Source organism: Hemiscyllium ocellatum, chromosome 48, assembly GCF_020745735.1.
Source record: "Hemiscyllium ocellatum isolate sHemOce1 chromosome 48, sHemOce1.pat.X.cur, whole genome shotgun sequence".
Classification (NCBI taxonomy): Eukaryota; Metazoa; Chordata; class Chondrichthyes; order Orectolobiformes; family Hemiscylliidae; genus Hemiscyllium; species Hemiscyllium ocellatum.
The window spans coordinates 4,992,095-5,009,428 of NC_083448.1; the positions used below are offsets into that span (position 1 = coordinate 4,992,095).

At 50.8% G+C, this 17,334-nt stretch overlaps 1 protein-coding gene across 6 annotated transcripts in view; it reads right to left on the reverse strand.

Moving 5' to 3' along the window:
* LOC132836994 (2-oxoglutarate dehydrogenase complex component E1) overlaps positions 1 to 17,334 on the reverse strand; it is an 88,378-nt gene that overhangs the window by 67,341 nt on the left and 3,703 nt on the right. For 4 of the 6 annotated variants that reach the window (XM_060856605.1, XM_060856601.1, XM_060856607.1 and 1 more), the window contains exon 2: positions 13,623 to 13,879. In XM_060856605.1, coding sequence (XP_060712588.1) covers positions 13,623 to 13,844 — 222 coding nt within the window. In that variant the 5' untranslated portion in view covers positions 13,845 to 13,879. Of the gene's footprint in view, positions 1 to 13,622; positions 13,880 to 16,659; positions 16,743 to 17,334 lie in introns of those variants that run through there. The other 2 variants (XM_060856603.1, XM_060856602.1) reach the window with 2 other exon arrangements.

A 17,334-nucleotide genomic window follows, 5' to 3' on the forward strand; every position in this document is an offset into this window, starting at 1 on the left:
AGCTCTCCACACCACTGGGATTGGGCTAACCCAGCCAGTGGAGCTCTCCACACCACTGGGATTGGGCTAACCCAGCCAGTGGAGCTCTCCACACCACTGGGATTGGGCTAACCCAGCCAGTGGAGCTCTCCACACCACTGGGATTGGGCTAACCCAGCCAGTGGAGCTCTCCACACCACTGGGATTGGGCTAACCCAGCCAGTGGAGCTCTCCACACCACTGGGATTGGGCTAACCCAGCCAGTGGAGCTCTCCACACCACTGGGATTGGGCTAACCCAGCCAGTGGAGCTCTCCACACCACTGGGATTGGGCTAACCCAGCCAGTGGAGCTCTCCACACCACTGGGATTGGGCTAACCCAGCCAGTGGAGCTCTCCACACCACTGGGATTGGGCTAACCCAGCCAGTGGAGCTCTCCACACCACTGGGATTGGGCTAACCCAGCCAGTGGAGCTCTCCACACCACTGGGATTGGGCTAACCCAGCCAGTGGAGCTCTCCACACCACTGGGATTGGGCTAACCCAGCCAGTGGAGCTCTCCACACCACTGGGATTGGGCTAACCCAGCCAGTGGAGCTCTCCACACCACTGGGATTGGGCTAACCCAGCCAGTGGAGCTCTCCACACCACTGGGATTGGGCTAACCCAGCCAGTGGAGCTCTCCACACCACTGGGATTGGGCTAACCCAGCCAGTGGAGCTCTCCACACCACTGGGATTGGGCTAACCCAGCCAGTGGAGCTCTCCACACCACTGGGATTGGGCTAACCCAGCCAGTGGAGCTCTCCACACCACTGGGATTGGGCTAACCCAGCCAGTGGAGCTCTCCACACCACTGGGATTGGGCTAACCCAGCCAGTGGAGCTCTCCACACCACTGGGATTGGGCTAACCCAGCCAGTGGAGCTCTCCACACCACTGGGATTGGGCTAACCCAGCCAGTGGAGCTCTCCACACCACTGGGATTGGGCTAACCCAGCCAGTGGAGCTCTCCACACCACTGGGATTGGGCTAACCCAGCCAGTGGAGCTCTCCACACCACTGGGATTGGGCTAACCCAGCCAGTGGAGCTCTCCACACCACTGGGATTGGGCTAACCCAGCCAGTGGAGCTCTCCACACCACTGGGATTGGGCTAACCCAGCCAGTGGAGCTCTCCACACCACTGGGATTGGGCTAACCCAGCCAGTGGAGCTCTCCACACCACTGGGATTGGGCTAACCCAGCCAGTGGAGCTCTCCACACCACTGGGATTGGGCTAACCCAGCCAGTGGAGCTCTCCACACCACTGGGATTGGGCTAACCCAGCCAGTGGAGCTCTCCACACCACTGGGATTGGGCTAACCCAGCCAGTGGAGCTCTCCACACCACTGGGATTGGGCTAACCCAGCCAGTGGAGCTCTCCACACCACTGGGATTGGGCTAACCCAGCCAGTGGAGCTCTCCACACCACTGGGATTGGGCTAACCCAGCCAGTGGAGCTCTCCACACCACTGGGATTGGGCTAACCCAGCCAGTGGAGCTCTCCACACCACTGGGATTGGGCTAACCCAGCCAGTGGAGCTCTCCACACCACTGGGATTGGACTAACCAGGACTAACCCAGCCAGTGGAGCTCTCCACTGGAATAAATCAGAACTCTGCACACTCTTCCCCCCCCCGCCCCCAGGCCCTTAGCAACTAATTTACACAAACTGGAGAGCCAACGATGGTCACACAGGCCATTGTCGCATGGAAATCTGAACCCTCCTGCCTATTGCTGGGGCCAAATAATTACCTCCCCAACTTTAGCAAAGCTTTTGACAAGGTCCTGCACAGGCGACAAATGACTTAAGTGAAGTGAATGGGATTCAGGGTGAGCTTGCCAATTGGATGTAAAATTGGCTTAACAGCAGCAGGCCGAGTGGTGGTGAGGGTTGGTTTTTTTCCCCCCAAACTGGAGGCCTGTGGCCAGCGATGGCTCCAAAAGGGATTGGTGCGGGCTGTGCTGCTGTTTGTCATTTTTATAAAATGATCCAGCTGAGAATATAGGTGGCGTGGTTGGTTAAGTTTGCAGATGACACCAAACTCAGTGGTATAGGGATCAGCGAAGAGATTCCTCTAAGATTACGAACAGATCTTGATCAATTGGGGTGAGGTGTGGCAGATGGAGCTTAATTTGGATAAATGTGAGGTATTGCATTTTGGCAAAAACAAGCAAGGGTAGGACTTCAATGCCAATTAAAGGTAGGGCATTGGGTAGTGTTGCATAACAGAGAGACCGAGGGGGTCAGGTACGTAATTCTTTGAAGTTTGAAGACAGGGCAGTTAAGAAAGCATTTAGCACGCTGGCCTTCATTGTTCAGACAAGGAGTTGGGACATTATGTTCAGGTTATACAGGACGTTGGTGAGGCCTCCTCAGGAGTACAATGTGCAGTTCTGGTTGCCCTGATATAAGGAGGATATCAGCAGAGATTTACCGGGATGTTGCAGGAAAGGAGGGCTTCAGTCACGGAGAGAGGCTGCAAAGGCTGGGGACTTTTGCCACTGGACTGTACCAGGCTGAGGGGTACAGATAAATGAGTCTTTTCCCTAGGGTGGGAGAACTGAAGTTTAAGGGCATATATTTTAAGGGCGAGAGGAGAGAAAGATCTTAAAAAAATGACATATGGGGCAATTTTTGTTTTGAGACACAGTAGTTCGTGTGTGGAATGAACTTCCAGAAGGAGGGGTGGATGTGGGTATAATTCCAACATTTCAAAGAACTTGGACAGATACACGATAAGAAATGTTTGGAGGGATTCGGGCCAAGCGCAGGCAGCTGGGACTAGTTTAGCTCAGAGTGATCGTTGGATCGAAGGGTCTGTTTCTGTGCTGTACGGCTTTGTAAGTGCAGTTCAGTTCCGCCTGGCCCCGACTGCAGGACTATTCTGGATTAATCCTCCTCATGCACTTGGCTGTAGCCAAGCTGATTGCAGCCATGCACTTATCTGGAAAGTTATCTGTGAAAGACACCACATGCAGGCGTACAAACCCTTTCGTCAGACACTGCAAACGAACAGCCAAGGTTACGGCGGGTGACCTTGAATGTGATCCTTGATACGGAGCACTTCCAGCCTCCAACAGTGCCGTTTGTTTTGAAGGGGCCCATAGGCCTCAGGCTCTCTCCCCGCTAACACTGCTGCTCGTTGTCTCAACGACAGTGTGCCATCGCCCTATCCCAGCCAGTCAGGAGCCAATCCAACATGCCAGCTCACACAATTCCCCACGGCCAAGAACACAGGACAGACACAGAAATCCTTCAATGCTCCACTCTGATATCCCCGCGTTCAGATAGACTCCACAAACAGACAAGAAGGGTCAAGATACACGGGTTTTTTGGTCTATTCACAAGTGGCGATTTCCCTTCCTCCACACCCCCCCCCCCCCACCCATCTACCCCTGCAAATTATCCATCATGTCCTGTGCATGAGCTAGGTTATTAATCAGTCGGGGTGGGGTGGAGAGAGGGCTTTGGGAAGGGGGGTGGAGGAAACAACTAAGTGGAACTGGGCATTACCAGAGCAACCACAACCTGGTGATAGCCAACACAATCTCCCCCTCCCCACCCACCAAAATTACGTCTTTTAACTCGGTGGACCTTTTCAACCTAAAAGAGACCACAATTCATTCCCTGTCTGGCAACTCCCTTAGTTGGGAGTCTCTTTGTTTTGTGACGATCAGGGGAGGAAGGGAGGGGCGTAACAGGGAGCTAGCTCTCGCCTGTTGGTAGTCAGATCCCCGCTCCAACAAACATCCCACAGCCCCGTGTGACCTTCAACTGACTAAAAATAGACCACTCGAAGAGACATGTGACACTCAGACCGGCAACATCAGTGCTGTGACTGCTGCGCTGCGCCAAAAGGCTGAAATGTTTGCACAGAAGTACCTAATATAGAAACGGGCCATTCGGCCCATCCACTGTTAAGCCTGCACAAGCCTCCTTCAAGACAAAAGTGAGGACTGCAGATGCTGGAAGTCAGAGTCTAGGTTAGAGTGGTGCTGGAAAAGCACAGCAGGTCAGGCAGCATCCGAGGAGCAGGAGAATCGACGTGTCGGGCAAACGCCCTTCGTCAGGAATGAGGCAGGGAGCAGCACCACTCTAATCAAGCCTCCTTCAAACCCTGTGACGCTGCCCTCGTGCTATCTCCAGAGTTGGATGCCAACAATCAAGTCCTCAGACATATTGGCTGCTTCAGGGGACAAGTGTGGCCAATGGGCCCAGGTGATCTCAGATGGCTACAAGCCAACTCATTGGAGAATGCGCCACCGAGGGAGGACTGCTGGCCAGGACAATGCATTGCTCTACCAACCCTCGGCCAACATTGTTCGGAAAGAGATGATCTGGTCAGCAACCCGCTGCCACCGGGTTGGTTGGCAATAAACTTGGCACCACGGTTTCAAAACATGACAACAGTGGCTGTTGCTTCTAGGGCTCCAGAGCATTTGGGAACATTTTCAAATGCATGCCCACAGCTTGATGCTTCAGGTAGTTGCATGCGATCTCTGGCATCCACTTGAACAATCCAACGCATGGATTGTGTCACCTTTTAAAAGGGATTCTTCCACAGGATCTGGGAGAGTTGCTGGCTGGACCCAGGATTCATTGCCCCATCCCCTGCCCCCCCCCCCCCCCCCCCCAAACTGGCCCCTTGAGAGGGTGGGGGGGGGGGGAGCTGCCATCTTGAACCGTGTGGTGTGGCGTGGGGACCCCCACACAGAGTCCTCAGGGAGGGAGTCCCAGGATTCTGACCCAGCGACACTGAAGGAACAGCCAATATATTTCCGAGTTGGGACAGTGAGGGGAACTTGCAGGGGGTGGTGTGCCCATGTATCAAGAAAGGGAATGGGAATAATCCTGAGAATTACAGATCTGTGATGGGGGAAAATATTGTAGAGGATTCAGAGAAACAGTATTCATGATTACTTGGAAAACCATAGTTTGATTAGAGACAGCCAGCATGGCTTTGTCATTGAACAGAATAGAACCCCTATAGTGTGGAAACAGACCCTTCGGCCCAACAAGTCCACACCGACCCTCCGAAGGGTATCCCACCCAGACCCATTCCTCTACATTTTAACCCTGACCAATGCACCTAACCTACACACCCCTGAACACTATAAGGCAATTTAAGAGAAGGGAAACCCACAAAGACACAGGGAGAACGTGCAAACGTCACACTGACAGTCGTCGGAGGCTGGAATCGAGGCAGCAGTGCTAACCATTGAGCCACCGGGCGGGTCATGCCTCACAAACCTTATTGAATTCTTTGAGGACGTGACAAAACACGTTGAAGATAGGGCAGCACACATGCATTTTAGCAAGGTATTTGATAAGGTTCCCCATGGGAGGCTCATTCAGAAAGCGGAGGCGGCATGGGGTACAGGGAAATCTGGCTGTCTGGGTACAGAATTGGATGGTCGTATATTGAAGGTATTCAGCCTGGAGCTGAGTGACCAGTGGTGTTCCGCAGGGATCGGTTCTGGGACCTCTGCTCTTTGTGATTTTTATGAAGGACTTGGATGAGGGAGTGAAGGGGTGGGTTCCGAGGTTTCCCAATGAGACCGAGTGTGGTGGAGTTGTAGATAGTGCGGAGGGCTGTTGGAGGATGGGACATTGACAGAATAGAGCTGGGCTGAGAAGTAGCAGATGGAGTTCAACCTGGAAAAGTGTGAAGTGATTCACTTTGGAAGGTCGAATTTGAATGCAGAATATAGGGTTAAAATCAGGATTCTTGGGCAGTGTGGAGGAATAGAGGGGTCCATGTCTATAAATCCTCAAAGTTGCCAACCAACTTGATAGGGTTAAGGTGATGTATGGTGGCTGCTTTCATTAGTAGGGGGATTGAGTTTAAGAGCTGCGAGGTTATGCTACAGCTCTCTAAAGCCCGATTTAAACCACACTTGGAATATTGTGTTCAGTTCTGGTCGCCTCATTATAGGAAGGACGTGGAAGCTTATGAGAAAGTTCAGAAGAGATTAACCAGCATGCTGCCTGGACTATGAAGAAAGGTTGAGGGAGTTAGAGCTTTTCTCATTGGAGTGAAGAGGGATGAGAGGTGACTTGATAGAGGTGTACAAGATGATGAGAGGCCTAGCTAGAGTGAATAGCCAGAGACTTTTTCCCAAGGTGGAAATGGCTATCACAGGGGGGCATAATGTTAGGATGACTGGAGGAAGGTTTCGGGGAGATGTCAGAGGTCAGTTCTTTACAGAGTGTGTGGTGGGAATATATTGCCAGACGTGGTAGCAGAATCAGATAATTAGAGACATTTAAGAGACTCTTGGAGAGCCCCGTGGATGATAGTACAATGAAGGATATGTAGGTTAGTCGGATCTTAGAGTAGAATAAAAGGTCGACACAACAAGGGCTGAAGGGCCTGCACTGTGCTGTACTGTTTTATGTTCTATCTGCTGCCCCTTGTCCTTCCTGATGGAAGTGTCTGTAGGGTTTGGAGGATGCTGTCCGAGGAGCCTTGGGGAGTTGCTGCAGTGCGTCTTGTAGATGGTACCCACGTCAGAGGGAGTGGGGGGGGTTTGTGGGGGTGGGGACAATCAAGCGGGGGGCTGCTTTGTCCCTGGATGGTGTCGAGCTTCTCGAGTGTGGTTGGAGCTGCACCCCCCTCATCCAGGGCAAGTGGGGATTATTCCCTCACACACCCTCCTGACTTGGGCCTAGTCGATGGTAGGGGACAGGCTTTTGGGGGGGAATCAGGAGGGGAGTTACTCGCTACAGGATTCCCAGCCTCTGACCTGCTCTTATAAACACCATTTGTACAGATGGGATCCAGTTTAGTTTCTGGTCAACGGTGACCTCCAGGCTATCTCAGAATTGCTGTTTGTTTGAGGGGGGGTAGGGGCAGATGAGGTGTGACTGTAATCTGAAATCTCAGTCATAAATAAAACAGAACATAGATCAAAATATGGGGGGGGGGGGGGGGGGGGGGGAGAGAGAAGAGAGATGAACAAATAATGCTAGAATGGTGCAATCGGAATGCAGAACAAAGTGTTTGTCAGACTGGTATATCCAGAGGCAGGGCCAAAACTCAACTGAACACTAACTAAATGCTGGTTGTTGGAAGAAGGTTCCTGAAGGGCTCATGCCCGAAACTTCAACTCTCCTGCTCCTTGGATGCTGCCTGACCTGCTGTGCTTTTCCAGCAACACATTTTCAGCTCAGAGTCAACGAGCTGGAGTCAGAGGTTCAAACATTACAGCACTTCAGGGAGGAGGAGAGTTACCTGGACGCCGTGTTTCAGGAAACAGTCGCAATCCTCAGACTACCTAACTCGAATTTGGCCTGTGGATAGGAGGGGTGCAGCTGTGAGGGAGGCAAGCAGAGGGATCCAGGAGGGAGAGTTGCAGGTATCCTCAGCCCCTGTCCAACAGGTTCAAGACTTTTACTTCCTGGATGAGAATGGGGGCTGCAGGGAGGATGGAGCTGACTGACCACACCACTGTGGTGGGGGGGGTAAAAGAGAAGAAAAATGTTGTTGTTATTGGGGATAGTATAGTTAGAGGCGTAGACATTGTTCTCTGTGACCAGGATCAAGAGTCCCGAATGTTGAGTGCTGCCTGCCTGGTGCTTGGGATGGGGATATCTCATCTGGGCCGCAGATGAACTCGGAGTGGGGGGGTAACAATCCAGTGGTCGTGGTCCACGGAGGTACCAACAACTTAGATTAAACTGGGGCAGAGGTTCTGCTAAGGGAGTATGAACAGCTCGGAGCGAAATTATAAAGCAGAACCGACCAGTTAATCATCTCGGAATTACGACCTTAGCCACGAGCTAATTGGCACAGGGCCAATAAGATTAAGCAGGTAAATGCGTGGCTCAAAGATAAGTGTGGGTGAACTGGGTGCGAATTCATGGGACACTGACACCAACACTGGGGAAAGAAGGGACCCGTTCTGATGGGACAGTCTGTCTTGTGTTCTTGGCGGTGGGGAAATGTAGAGAAACAAGGGACTGGGTCTGGGTGGGTTACTCTTTGGAGAGTCAGTATGGACTTGCTGGGCCGAAGGGCCTGTTTCCGTACTGTCGGGATTCTGAGTAATTCTAAGGCCTTTGACAAGATGCTGCACAGGAGGCTGAGTAAGATAAGGGCCCATGGTGTTCGAGGCAAGGTGTGAGCACGGATAGAAGCTTGGCTATCTGGCAGAAAGCAGACCGTGGGGGTAAAAGGGTCCTTCTCAGGATGGCAGCCGGTGTTCCGCAAGGCTCAGTGTAGGGACCACACTAAGGCAGCAGGGAGGCTGCAGGAGGATTTGAACAGGTTAGAGGTTGCAGAGCGAGTACAACGTGGGAAAGTGTGAGGTCATGCACTTTGAGACAGAGAATAGTGGCATGGACTATTTTCTAAATGGGGAGAAAATGCCCAAGTCTGAACTGCAGAGACACTTGGGAGTTCTAGTCCAGGATTCTCTCAAGGTAAGCTTGCAGACTGAGTCAGTAATTAGGAAGGCAAATACAATGATAGTATGTATTTTGAGAGGAGTTGAATATGAAAGCAGGGATGTACTCCTGAGGCTCTACAAGGCTCTGGTCAGACCACGTTTGCAATAGTGTGTGCAGTTTTGGGCCCCATATCTCAGGAAGGATTACTGACCCTGGAGCATGCTCCAAGGAGGTTCACAAGAATGGTCCCAGGTATGAAAAGCTTAAGAGATTAGGAACATTTGAGGACTCTGGGTTTATACTCAAGGAGTTCAGAAGTATTGGCGGGGGGGGGTTCTCATTGAAACATACAGAATACCAAATGGCCTGGACAGAGTAGATGTTGGGAAGATGTGTCCATTGGTAGGAGAGACTGGGAAACAGTCTTAGAGTAAAGGGGAGACCTTTCAGAACAGAGAGAAGGAGAAATGTCTTCAGCCAGAGAGAGTGGTGAACCTATGGAATTCATTGCTATAGAAGGCATGTGGAGGCCAGGTCAGAGTATATTTAAGACTGAGATAGATAAGTTTTTGAGTTTCAAGAGATTAAGGGTTATGGGGACAGAATGGGAGAATGAGGTTAAAAACTCGTCAGCTAGGATTGAATGGCGGAGCAGACTGGATGGGCTGAATGGATTTCTCTGCTTTAGTTTATCCCACCTCAGCTTCGTTGCATCAGATTCTGGAACAATGTGCTTTCTTAGAACAAGGCCAAGTGCCAACGGTGCTCAATTGATGCCAACCCTTCCACCGCCTCCCAGTTCAGGGCTTGTGTACAGAATCTGGGCAGCGGTTCAGTATGCTGTTGACAAACTACTGCTTTGTGGAGAGCAACAGCTTTGTCTCTCTCCCCCCACGGCCCTCAATCTTACACACCTCTCTCAGGACAGTGAAGGCGGCATTTGGTATGCTTTCCTTTATTGGGCAGAGCACTGAGAACAGGAGTTGGGAGGTCATGTTGCAGCTGTACAGGACATTGTTAGGCCACTGTTGGAATATTGCGTGCAATTCTGGTCTCCTTCCTACCGGAAAGATGTTGTGAAACTTGAAAGGGTTCAGAAAAGATTTACAAGGATGTTGCCAGGGTTGGAGGGTTTGAGCTACAGGGAGAGGCTGAACAGGCCGGGGCTGCTTCCCCTGGAGCGTCGGAGGCTGAGGGGTGACCTTATAGAGGTTCATAAAATCATTAGGGGCATGGATAGGGTAAATAGACAAAGCCTTTTCCCTGGGGTGGGGGAGTCCAGAACTAGAGGGCATAGGTTTACAGTGAGAGGGGAAAGATATAAAAAGGGACCTAAAGGGCAACTTTTTCACACAGAGGGTGATGAGTGTATGGAATGAGCTGCCAGAGGAAGTGATGGAGGCTGGTACAGTGACAACATTTAAAAGGCATTTGGATGGGTATATGAATAGGAAGGGTTTGGAGGGATATGGGCCGGGTGCTGGCAGGTGGGACTAGATTGGACCGAAGGGTCTGTTTCTGTGCTGTCCATCTCTATGACAATTGGAAAGGAAGGCTAACCTGCCTGCCGATGACCAGAGGCAGCAATTGAAAATATTTGAAGAACACTTGCATGCACTTCGTTCTGTATTCTTATCACCTTTCACACCTTGTTGGGGGAAGGGGGGGGGAGCGGGGTCCATGAATTGATTAATTATCTGAGTAGGTATAAACATCACCGCTGGGCCAGCTCACAATTTGCAGGGCATGTCAATCAGATCAGTGATCATTTAGCAAGGTGGTGCTGCACTGAAGCTCAGCCTGGCTGTAACCTCGTCAGAGGTACAGCACAGAAACAGACCCTTCAGCCCAACTCAGCCATGCCGACCAGATTTCCTCAACCTAACTACCCTCATTGGCCTATGTTTGCCCATACCCCTCTAAACCCTTCCTATCCATCTACCTGCCCAAATGTCTTTTGCATGGTGAAATTGTACCAGCCTCTACCACTTCCTGACAGATCGTCCTTTGCACACACTAGCCCGTGTGTGAAGAAGTTGCCCCTCAGATCCCTTTCCCCTTAAACCTTGGGCCTCTAGATTTGGACTCCCCTACCCAAGTGAGAAGATCTTGGTCTACTCACTATACCCATGCCCCTCATGATTTTATAAACCACTGTAAGGTCACCCCTCAGCCTCTGACAGTTCAGGGACCCAAGTCCCAGTCTCTGCTTAAACTTTCCAGTCTCAGGGACATCTTTGTACAGCTTTCTTTGCACACTTTCAAGTTTAGTAACCTACTTCCTATATACAACTGGGACCCCAGAGCACATCGCTTCTGAAGTCCAACGCAAGTTAAGTGGCCCAGCACTTGCTGAAATGGATCCTTCCTACCCTCAAATTGCGCTTATTCATGTAACGCAAATCATGGACAGCTCTCAAGTAATCTGATCAGGTCATCTCATTTCAGATAAAGCTGGCAAACAAATTAAACATGATAGGCATTCCAGAGGCTGCTCTGCGGTATCAAACACTGAGTACAATTAATTCACTTGTGGTTCAGAGATCCACTGGAAGGCTGATCGCTTGCACGTTAAAGGCCCAGAGGAGAGAGAATTTTTCTTTTCACTGAGGCAGTCAGTAATTCAATTCAACAACGCAATTTACCCAATCTAACTCTAATTTAAACAGGAAGGTGGCAGCAAAGGAGGATAGATAAAGGGGAACTGGTAGATGTGAGGCACTAGAGGGGCCACATAAAAAGGTTACTGCGCAAAGAGTGAGCTCAGGATGGATGGAGGATTGAATAACTCACAGGAGGCAGAGGGTCAGGAGATTCACAGGACGAGGAAGCAAAAAAAAAGGAACGTCGCATGGATCAGAGCTCAGGCCTCACCTATTTACCAGTTATATTAAACTATTTGGATGAAGGTTCATTGTGGTGTGGCTAAACTTGCTGAAATATGAATATAGATAGAAAAACAAGCTGTTATCTACAAGATGTTCAAGGAGTTATGGTAAAGACTCTGAGTTTGGCGGCGGGGGGGGGGGGAAAGAGGGGAGGTGGTGGAAAGGTGGCAGATTGGGAAAAGTGGAAGAATGGGAGGTCGCCCACTCTGGCGGGAAGAACAGGGAAAGGAAAAGAAATGGGAGCGATCGCAAAATGCTGTGGTCGAGGGGGACCTGGTGCATGATTCACTAAATATGTAGGTACACTGCACGTTATCAGGAAGGTCAGTGGATCATAGGCCTTTCTTGTGAGATGAATGGGGTTTAAAAGCAGAGAAACCTCTTGAAAACGGCGCAGGACATTGGAGAGACCACACCTACAGTAATCGATGTGGACTTTGTCACCTTAAACGAGACAGTCATGACAGCACAGCTCAGGGAAAGTTCACTTGACTGCTTCCTCAGATGAAGACACTTGCCTCATCAACAACAGCAGAATAGATTCAGCCCACACGCATCGGGGTGTTTGGGGGAATGAGAGATGATCCTATTCAAACAAATCTGATTCTGTTGGTACGTGACAGGGTGGATGGAGAGAGGATGCGAGAATCCAGATCTAGAGCGGGAGAGATTTGAAATAATTCGTGGATGGGAGCAGGGCTTCCTTTCTCCCCCACTCAGACGCTTTGATACTGAAGGAATTCTCTTGCCCAGAGAGTGGAGGTTGTGCCTTTGAATACATTCAGCTTTGAGTTGGACAGATTTGAGTGACAAGGGAGTTCTGGTGTAGATAGGAAAACTGAGCCACACAAGATCAGCCAGGATGTCTGAGTAGGCAGGGCAGACCCAATGACCTCTTACTGGTTTGTTTTCTCATGTTATGTCTTTACACGATTGCAAAGACTCGAGAATAGTTTGAAACATGAGAGAAGATTAGATAGGACGGTGCACAGGGGAGAGCTAACAGAGTGGTGAAAATGATGAGGGGCTGAGACAGGTATGAGAAGGAGGACTCATGTCAATGAGCATAGACAAACTAACCTGAGGGCAGAGATTCAGAACAAGGTGATACAAAGGGTTAGCATTGTAATTATGTTACACACAGACAGTGCAGGAGATCTGGGCCTCAATGTCAGAAGGGAGTGGGAGGGGCTGTCAAGAATGAGATGGTTATTTAGGAACTATTGGGGGGGCACACTTGAAAAGCTTTGACCTACAGGGCCACAGACCAAGAGCTATTAAGGGAGTGTCAGCCGACTGTGCAGCTAAAATGGCCTCATGTTTCTCCAATCAAATACTTCAGACTCCCTCTCAACTGTCGTGTCTCCATCAGCTCAATTTCTGACAGGCACTCAAGTATTTGTAAAGAAACAGGCTCCCCTGCCACCTGTAAAAGGTGATCTCTGATCAGCCTTCCATTTTGCACCTACTTATTAGGAACCCCCTTTCAATTCTTCTGGCGTTCACATACCGGTACGTTTGCGTGCCCTCATCCCCCACAACACTTCAGTACAGATTTTTGAAAGGACATTTTGTAGAACAGAACTCTCGTCTCGAGGAAAGAGAGAGAGACATTGCCGAAGTGCTTGTTCTCTCTCTCTCTCATTCATCAGGACACTTGCAAGAGTGGCAAATTTCAGACTGCCGTGCCAATTTATACCACAGGGCAGAAGGGAGTCAACCAGTTGGCAAGCTGACTCTGGCCGTGGTGTTGCCACTGAGAAAGGAAATGGGGTTCTGTGGGGGCATGCGTTGTTGAGGGGATTATGCAATCATTTGAAATTTGGCATTCTTGCACGTGTCCTGACAAAGGCAACTTCAGTAAAGCGTCTCCTATCAGCAGTATTGAAGCAAAAATAGTTTTTGAAACAAAATGCTTCGAGAAGCAACACAATACAGAACTCCTGAATCAGGCGTCGGTTTCTGGAGCCACTTAGAACATCTTCTGACGAGAGATCCTGATGGGCTTTTTAATCTTTGATGCCATTCTATGCTTTTTTTTTAAAAAGCAACCAGAACCCCCAAAGGCAGCTTTGCTGGACAACTCCAGGTCAAGACAATCCAGTCGCTCGTAATCTTGGCCGAGCCGCAGGTTATAATCCATTGAGACCGCAGTGATTTAAACGATGGACGGTCTCTCTTCTCCGCAAGGGGACGACAAAGTGAGTGAGGTGCTCCTGTTCCCTCTGCCGAGGTTGCTGCAAACCGCCCTGAACACTTACCTGGCAGCGGAGAGCTTTCCTCTGGGCAGACACAGTCAGGGGGAGCCGTCGGGGGCTTACCTTATGAACACTCTGTGGGTTCTCAAGCCACGCAAAGTACATTTCCTCAACATAGTTCGAACTAGTCCCGCTCAGAAAGGGCTCAGCTGCCACAGGCGCTGTATAGAAGCGACCTTGCTGAAACGTCCTAGACACTACTGGCCCGTTGTGTGATAATTTTTTAGCAGTCTGAGAGGCCGTCAGTGGCCTCAGCTTAGCAGCACAAGTCCTTAATCGATGCATTTTTGTTTTCGCCTCCTGATCTCACCGCAGCTCTGCTGGAAGTCATGAAACACAAAGAGAAAAGGTGGTCCAGTTAGCAATGCAGCCATGCAAACAAGGAAAAAAGTAAAAACAACAGTGTTGAAAAATGCTCTGAAATAAAATGGTGAGCTCAAAGTACCCAATTTTTGCACAATCTTTTGCCGCAGGGTCTAACGGAGGATGGAGGGCAGCCGTGGCTTCCAGCGGATGGCATTTTGGGACAGGAGGGGGCAAATCGTGAGGCTGGGGGGGGGGGGGGTCAGAGACTGGCGAGGACCGACAGCCAGATGGGGAACAGGAGGGTGCTGCGCTTCGGGAGGTGGGGTGGGAGACGCAGAGGAGTGAGTGACGGCCAGCCCTGGGGCTGCTGTCCACTGTCACGGGTCAGCCTGGTCATCCGGAACGGGCACCTGGGCAAAGTAGACGGAACACAGGCTGGAGAATGGTAAACCACCTCCCCTCCTCCAGCATGAGCCCAGCAGCGCAGGGAGGGACCAGAAAGGAGATACGCTTTCCTGCGAGAGAGAGAAGACCACAGAACGTGCCTCAAACTGTTCACAGAGTTGTACTTGGTGACACAGTACTGACAACAACGAACCAGGGGGTGAGGGGTGGGGAGTCACAGACTACAGTGCACTGGGCCCAGCGAGTCAATAGTTTCAGTTTCACCGGACCCGGGAGTCCATCAGCCAAGGGCCGGGCTATTTCTCGACTCCCTGTGCCAGCCCATGAGATCTCACGAGGAGGGGGTCACAAAGTTTGGAACAGCTTTTACTTGGTTCAGGCACTGCCCCACGCCCCTCATTCCCCCAAAATCTCAGAACTTTATTTTTAAATTCACTCACTTATGGGATACAGGCAATGGCCAGCAGCGTTTACTGCCCCCCATTCCCCCCTACAGAAGATGGGGGAGTGGGTCAGATTCCCATCCAATTGTTTAACCGCATGAGCCTTGATTCAGCCTGCAAACAGCCCCAGAGTGCAATCAAGTTCACACTTTTGAACTCCAGAGGCCCAGATAAATAGCACGCTGGTTCAAAACACCAGGGTCCAATGTCTAACAGCTCACGTGAAACACCCGGTTCAATCCTCGCTCACCCACAGAGCACTGACTCACAAAGAGACCTTACGCAGGCACCACCACACAGGCAGCATATCGCAGTATCAAATTGCAGTTGATTGAGCCGTAGTGCAGGGCTCAATCTTACTGCTCTTTGCCTCGATGTGCACTCAGCAACGCGTTATTCAGACCAGGACTATGCTGGCTGACCAAAGAATTCATTCCTATCAACAGCCTCTGTATTATTTACCACACCTCACCATGCAACCACACACACACAAACAAACAACGCATTTCGGATCAGGATACAGAGCCCGCAGCTTAACCTTCAAAGTCAAATACTCAACGTTATTTCACAAAAGCAGATCACAACCCGCCCAGTTACCAGGAGGGTGCAGCGCCGGGGGTTAATGCTCTCCCCAATTTGTTTCCATGCTTGGGAACCTGCATCCCCACTCAGTAGGCACTGACGCAGACACTTCGTAGGTAGGTTACAACCCTAGAGACGGCTTCCTTCAGGAATAAACAGGATCTGATCTCGGCCTTCCCGATCCTGCACTAACACCTGAGGGTGTGGATCCCACAAAGCGGTCCACACCACCCTCAAATAGCTCCAAACAACATGCAGAGGAATCACAGCGCTACACCCCCCCCCCCCCCCCACTCAAATCCTCAGCCACAAGGTCACAGACACGTTTGTGCCTCACTTCACAATGGTCCCGAAGGGAAGCTGGGGAGAGGCGAAGGCAATGCCACTGGACTAGGGCTCCACAGGGCTGGGTCCAACTGAGTGAGGTGCCGTGTGCTCATTCAGACCCCGGCCATAGCAGCCAGCAGCGTTTAAATTCAAATTCATAAACAGCCAGAATGGAAAGCTAGTCTCAGTCACTGACTCTTGTAAAGATCCATCGGGTTAACTAAAGTTATTGAGATGCACAACTTCAGTCCAACTTGTCCATGCCGACCAGATATCCTAAATTAACTCAGTCCCACCTGCCAGCACCCAGCCCATATCCCTCCAAACCCTTCCTATTCATATACCCATCCAGATGCCCCTTAAATATCATAATCTGCCATCCTTACCCAGTCCAGGCCCACACGTGACTGCAGACCCACAGCAATGGGACTGACTCTTAACTTGGTAATGGGTGAGGGACCCGAGGTCAATTAGCAATGGGTAACAACTGTGAAACCCAGCCAGCGACGCCCACATGCCACTCGATCATTTAACAAAGGTTGCCCCCTCGCAGTGAACTGGTGCTAAAAAGACCCTCACAGTACTGCACACCCTGGAACAGGCTAGGCAGAAACCCTGGCAGGGTCACAGCCAGTTCTCGCTGCCTACACTTCTAACCTTGGGTGTTACAATCACTGCTTTCAGAAGACATTTGCACCCCCTCCCCAGGTACAACTGAACCCCCCTAGCCCGTTCTTGCCTGGGTCCAATTCCACCATGGATTTCTGTTCCAGCACCGCGTTCAACTTGTGACAGAACCAAGTGGGTGAGAGAGGCAGGACTGAGCTGCCAACTCCCACCCTCTGCTGGCTCCAGCTCACTTGTCCATCCAGCATACCCCACCCTCCACCAGAGGCTGACCTGCCGACCATTCACCCCGCTGCGACTCTTTCACAGCCACCACTCACAGGAAACGCCTGGTGCAAATGCCTCCACTTTTACACCCGCTGCCTTCGAGACACCCAGCCCCAACGCCTTTCGCTAAAATTAACAGTTACCTCCTTGGATTGGGGTCAGGAAGGAGGAGAGCTCTTCCAAGAGCTTCTATCACGACTGCAGTACTGAGTGAAGTGATTCACCGCAGTGCAGCTTTGTAGCATTCCTCGTAGCATCGGATTGGGCAATCTCATTCCTAACTGGGCTGACAAGTCAGACAGGCCCACAGCCTGAGAGTAGACGCACCAGTCTCAGCTCAACTGTCCTTACACTGTGTACAATGAACAAAACGTTCCCCCTTCCAATGCTACTCGGTGTGTTTAAGAGATTCTGCTCCCGGCGCAACACTTTGAACCTCCAAGACTTGACAAGGTTCTCCAAGTCCTGAAGCAGCCATTTAGGTCAGAGTGCAGGACAGAGATAGAGAGAGAGTGAGTGAGAAAGGGTCAGGTTTCCAGTAGACAGAATGGCAAACCAATTACTGATTCTACAAGTGCAAACTAACTTAAAACACAAGGGAGCTCAAGAGGAACGGAGGGATTGGGGAGAATGCACTGCCTGGGAGGATCACTGAGGCAGGAAACCTCACACAAAGTGAAGGAGCACTTGGCATGTCATAACATTCAAGGCTGTGGGCCAAGTGCTGGGAAGGGGGATGAGCATCGATGCGTCATCTCAGGCTCAATAGGCCTCTCGTGGGCCTCAAATTTAGTTTCCCTTTGGGTACTCCCCTCAAC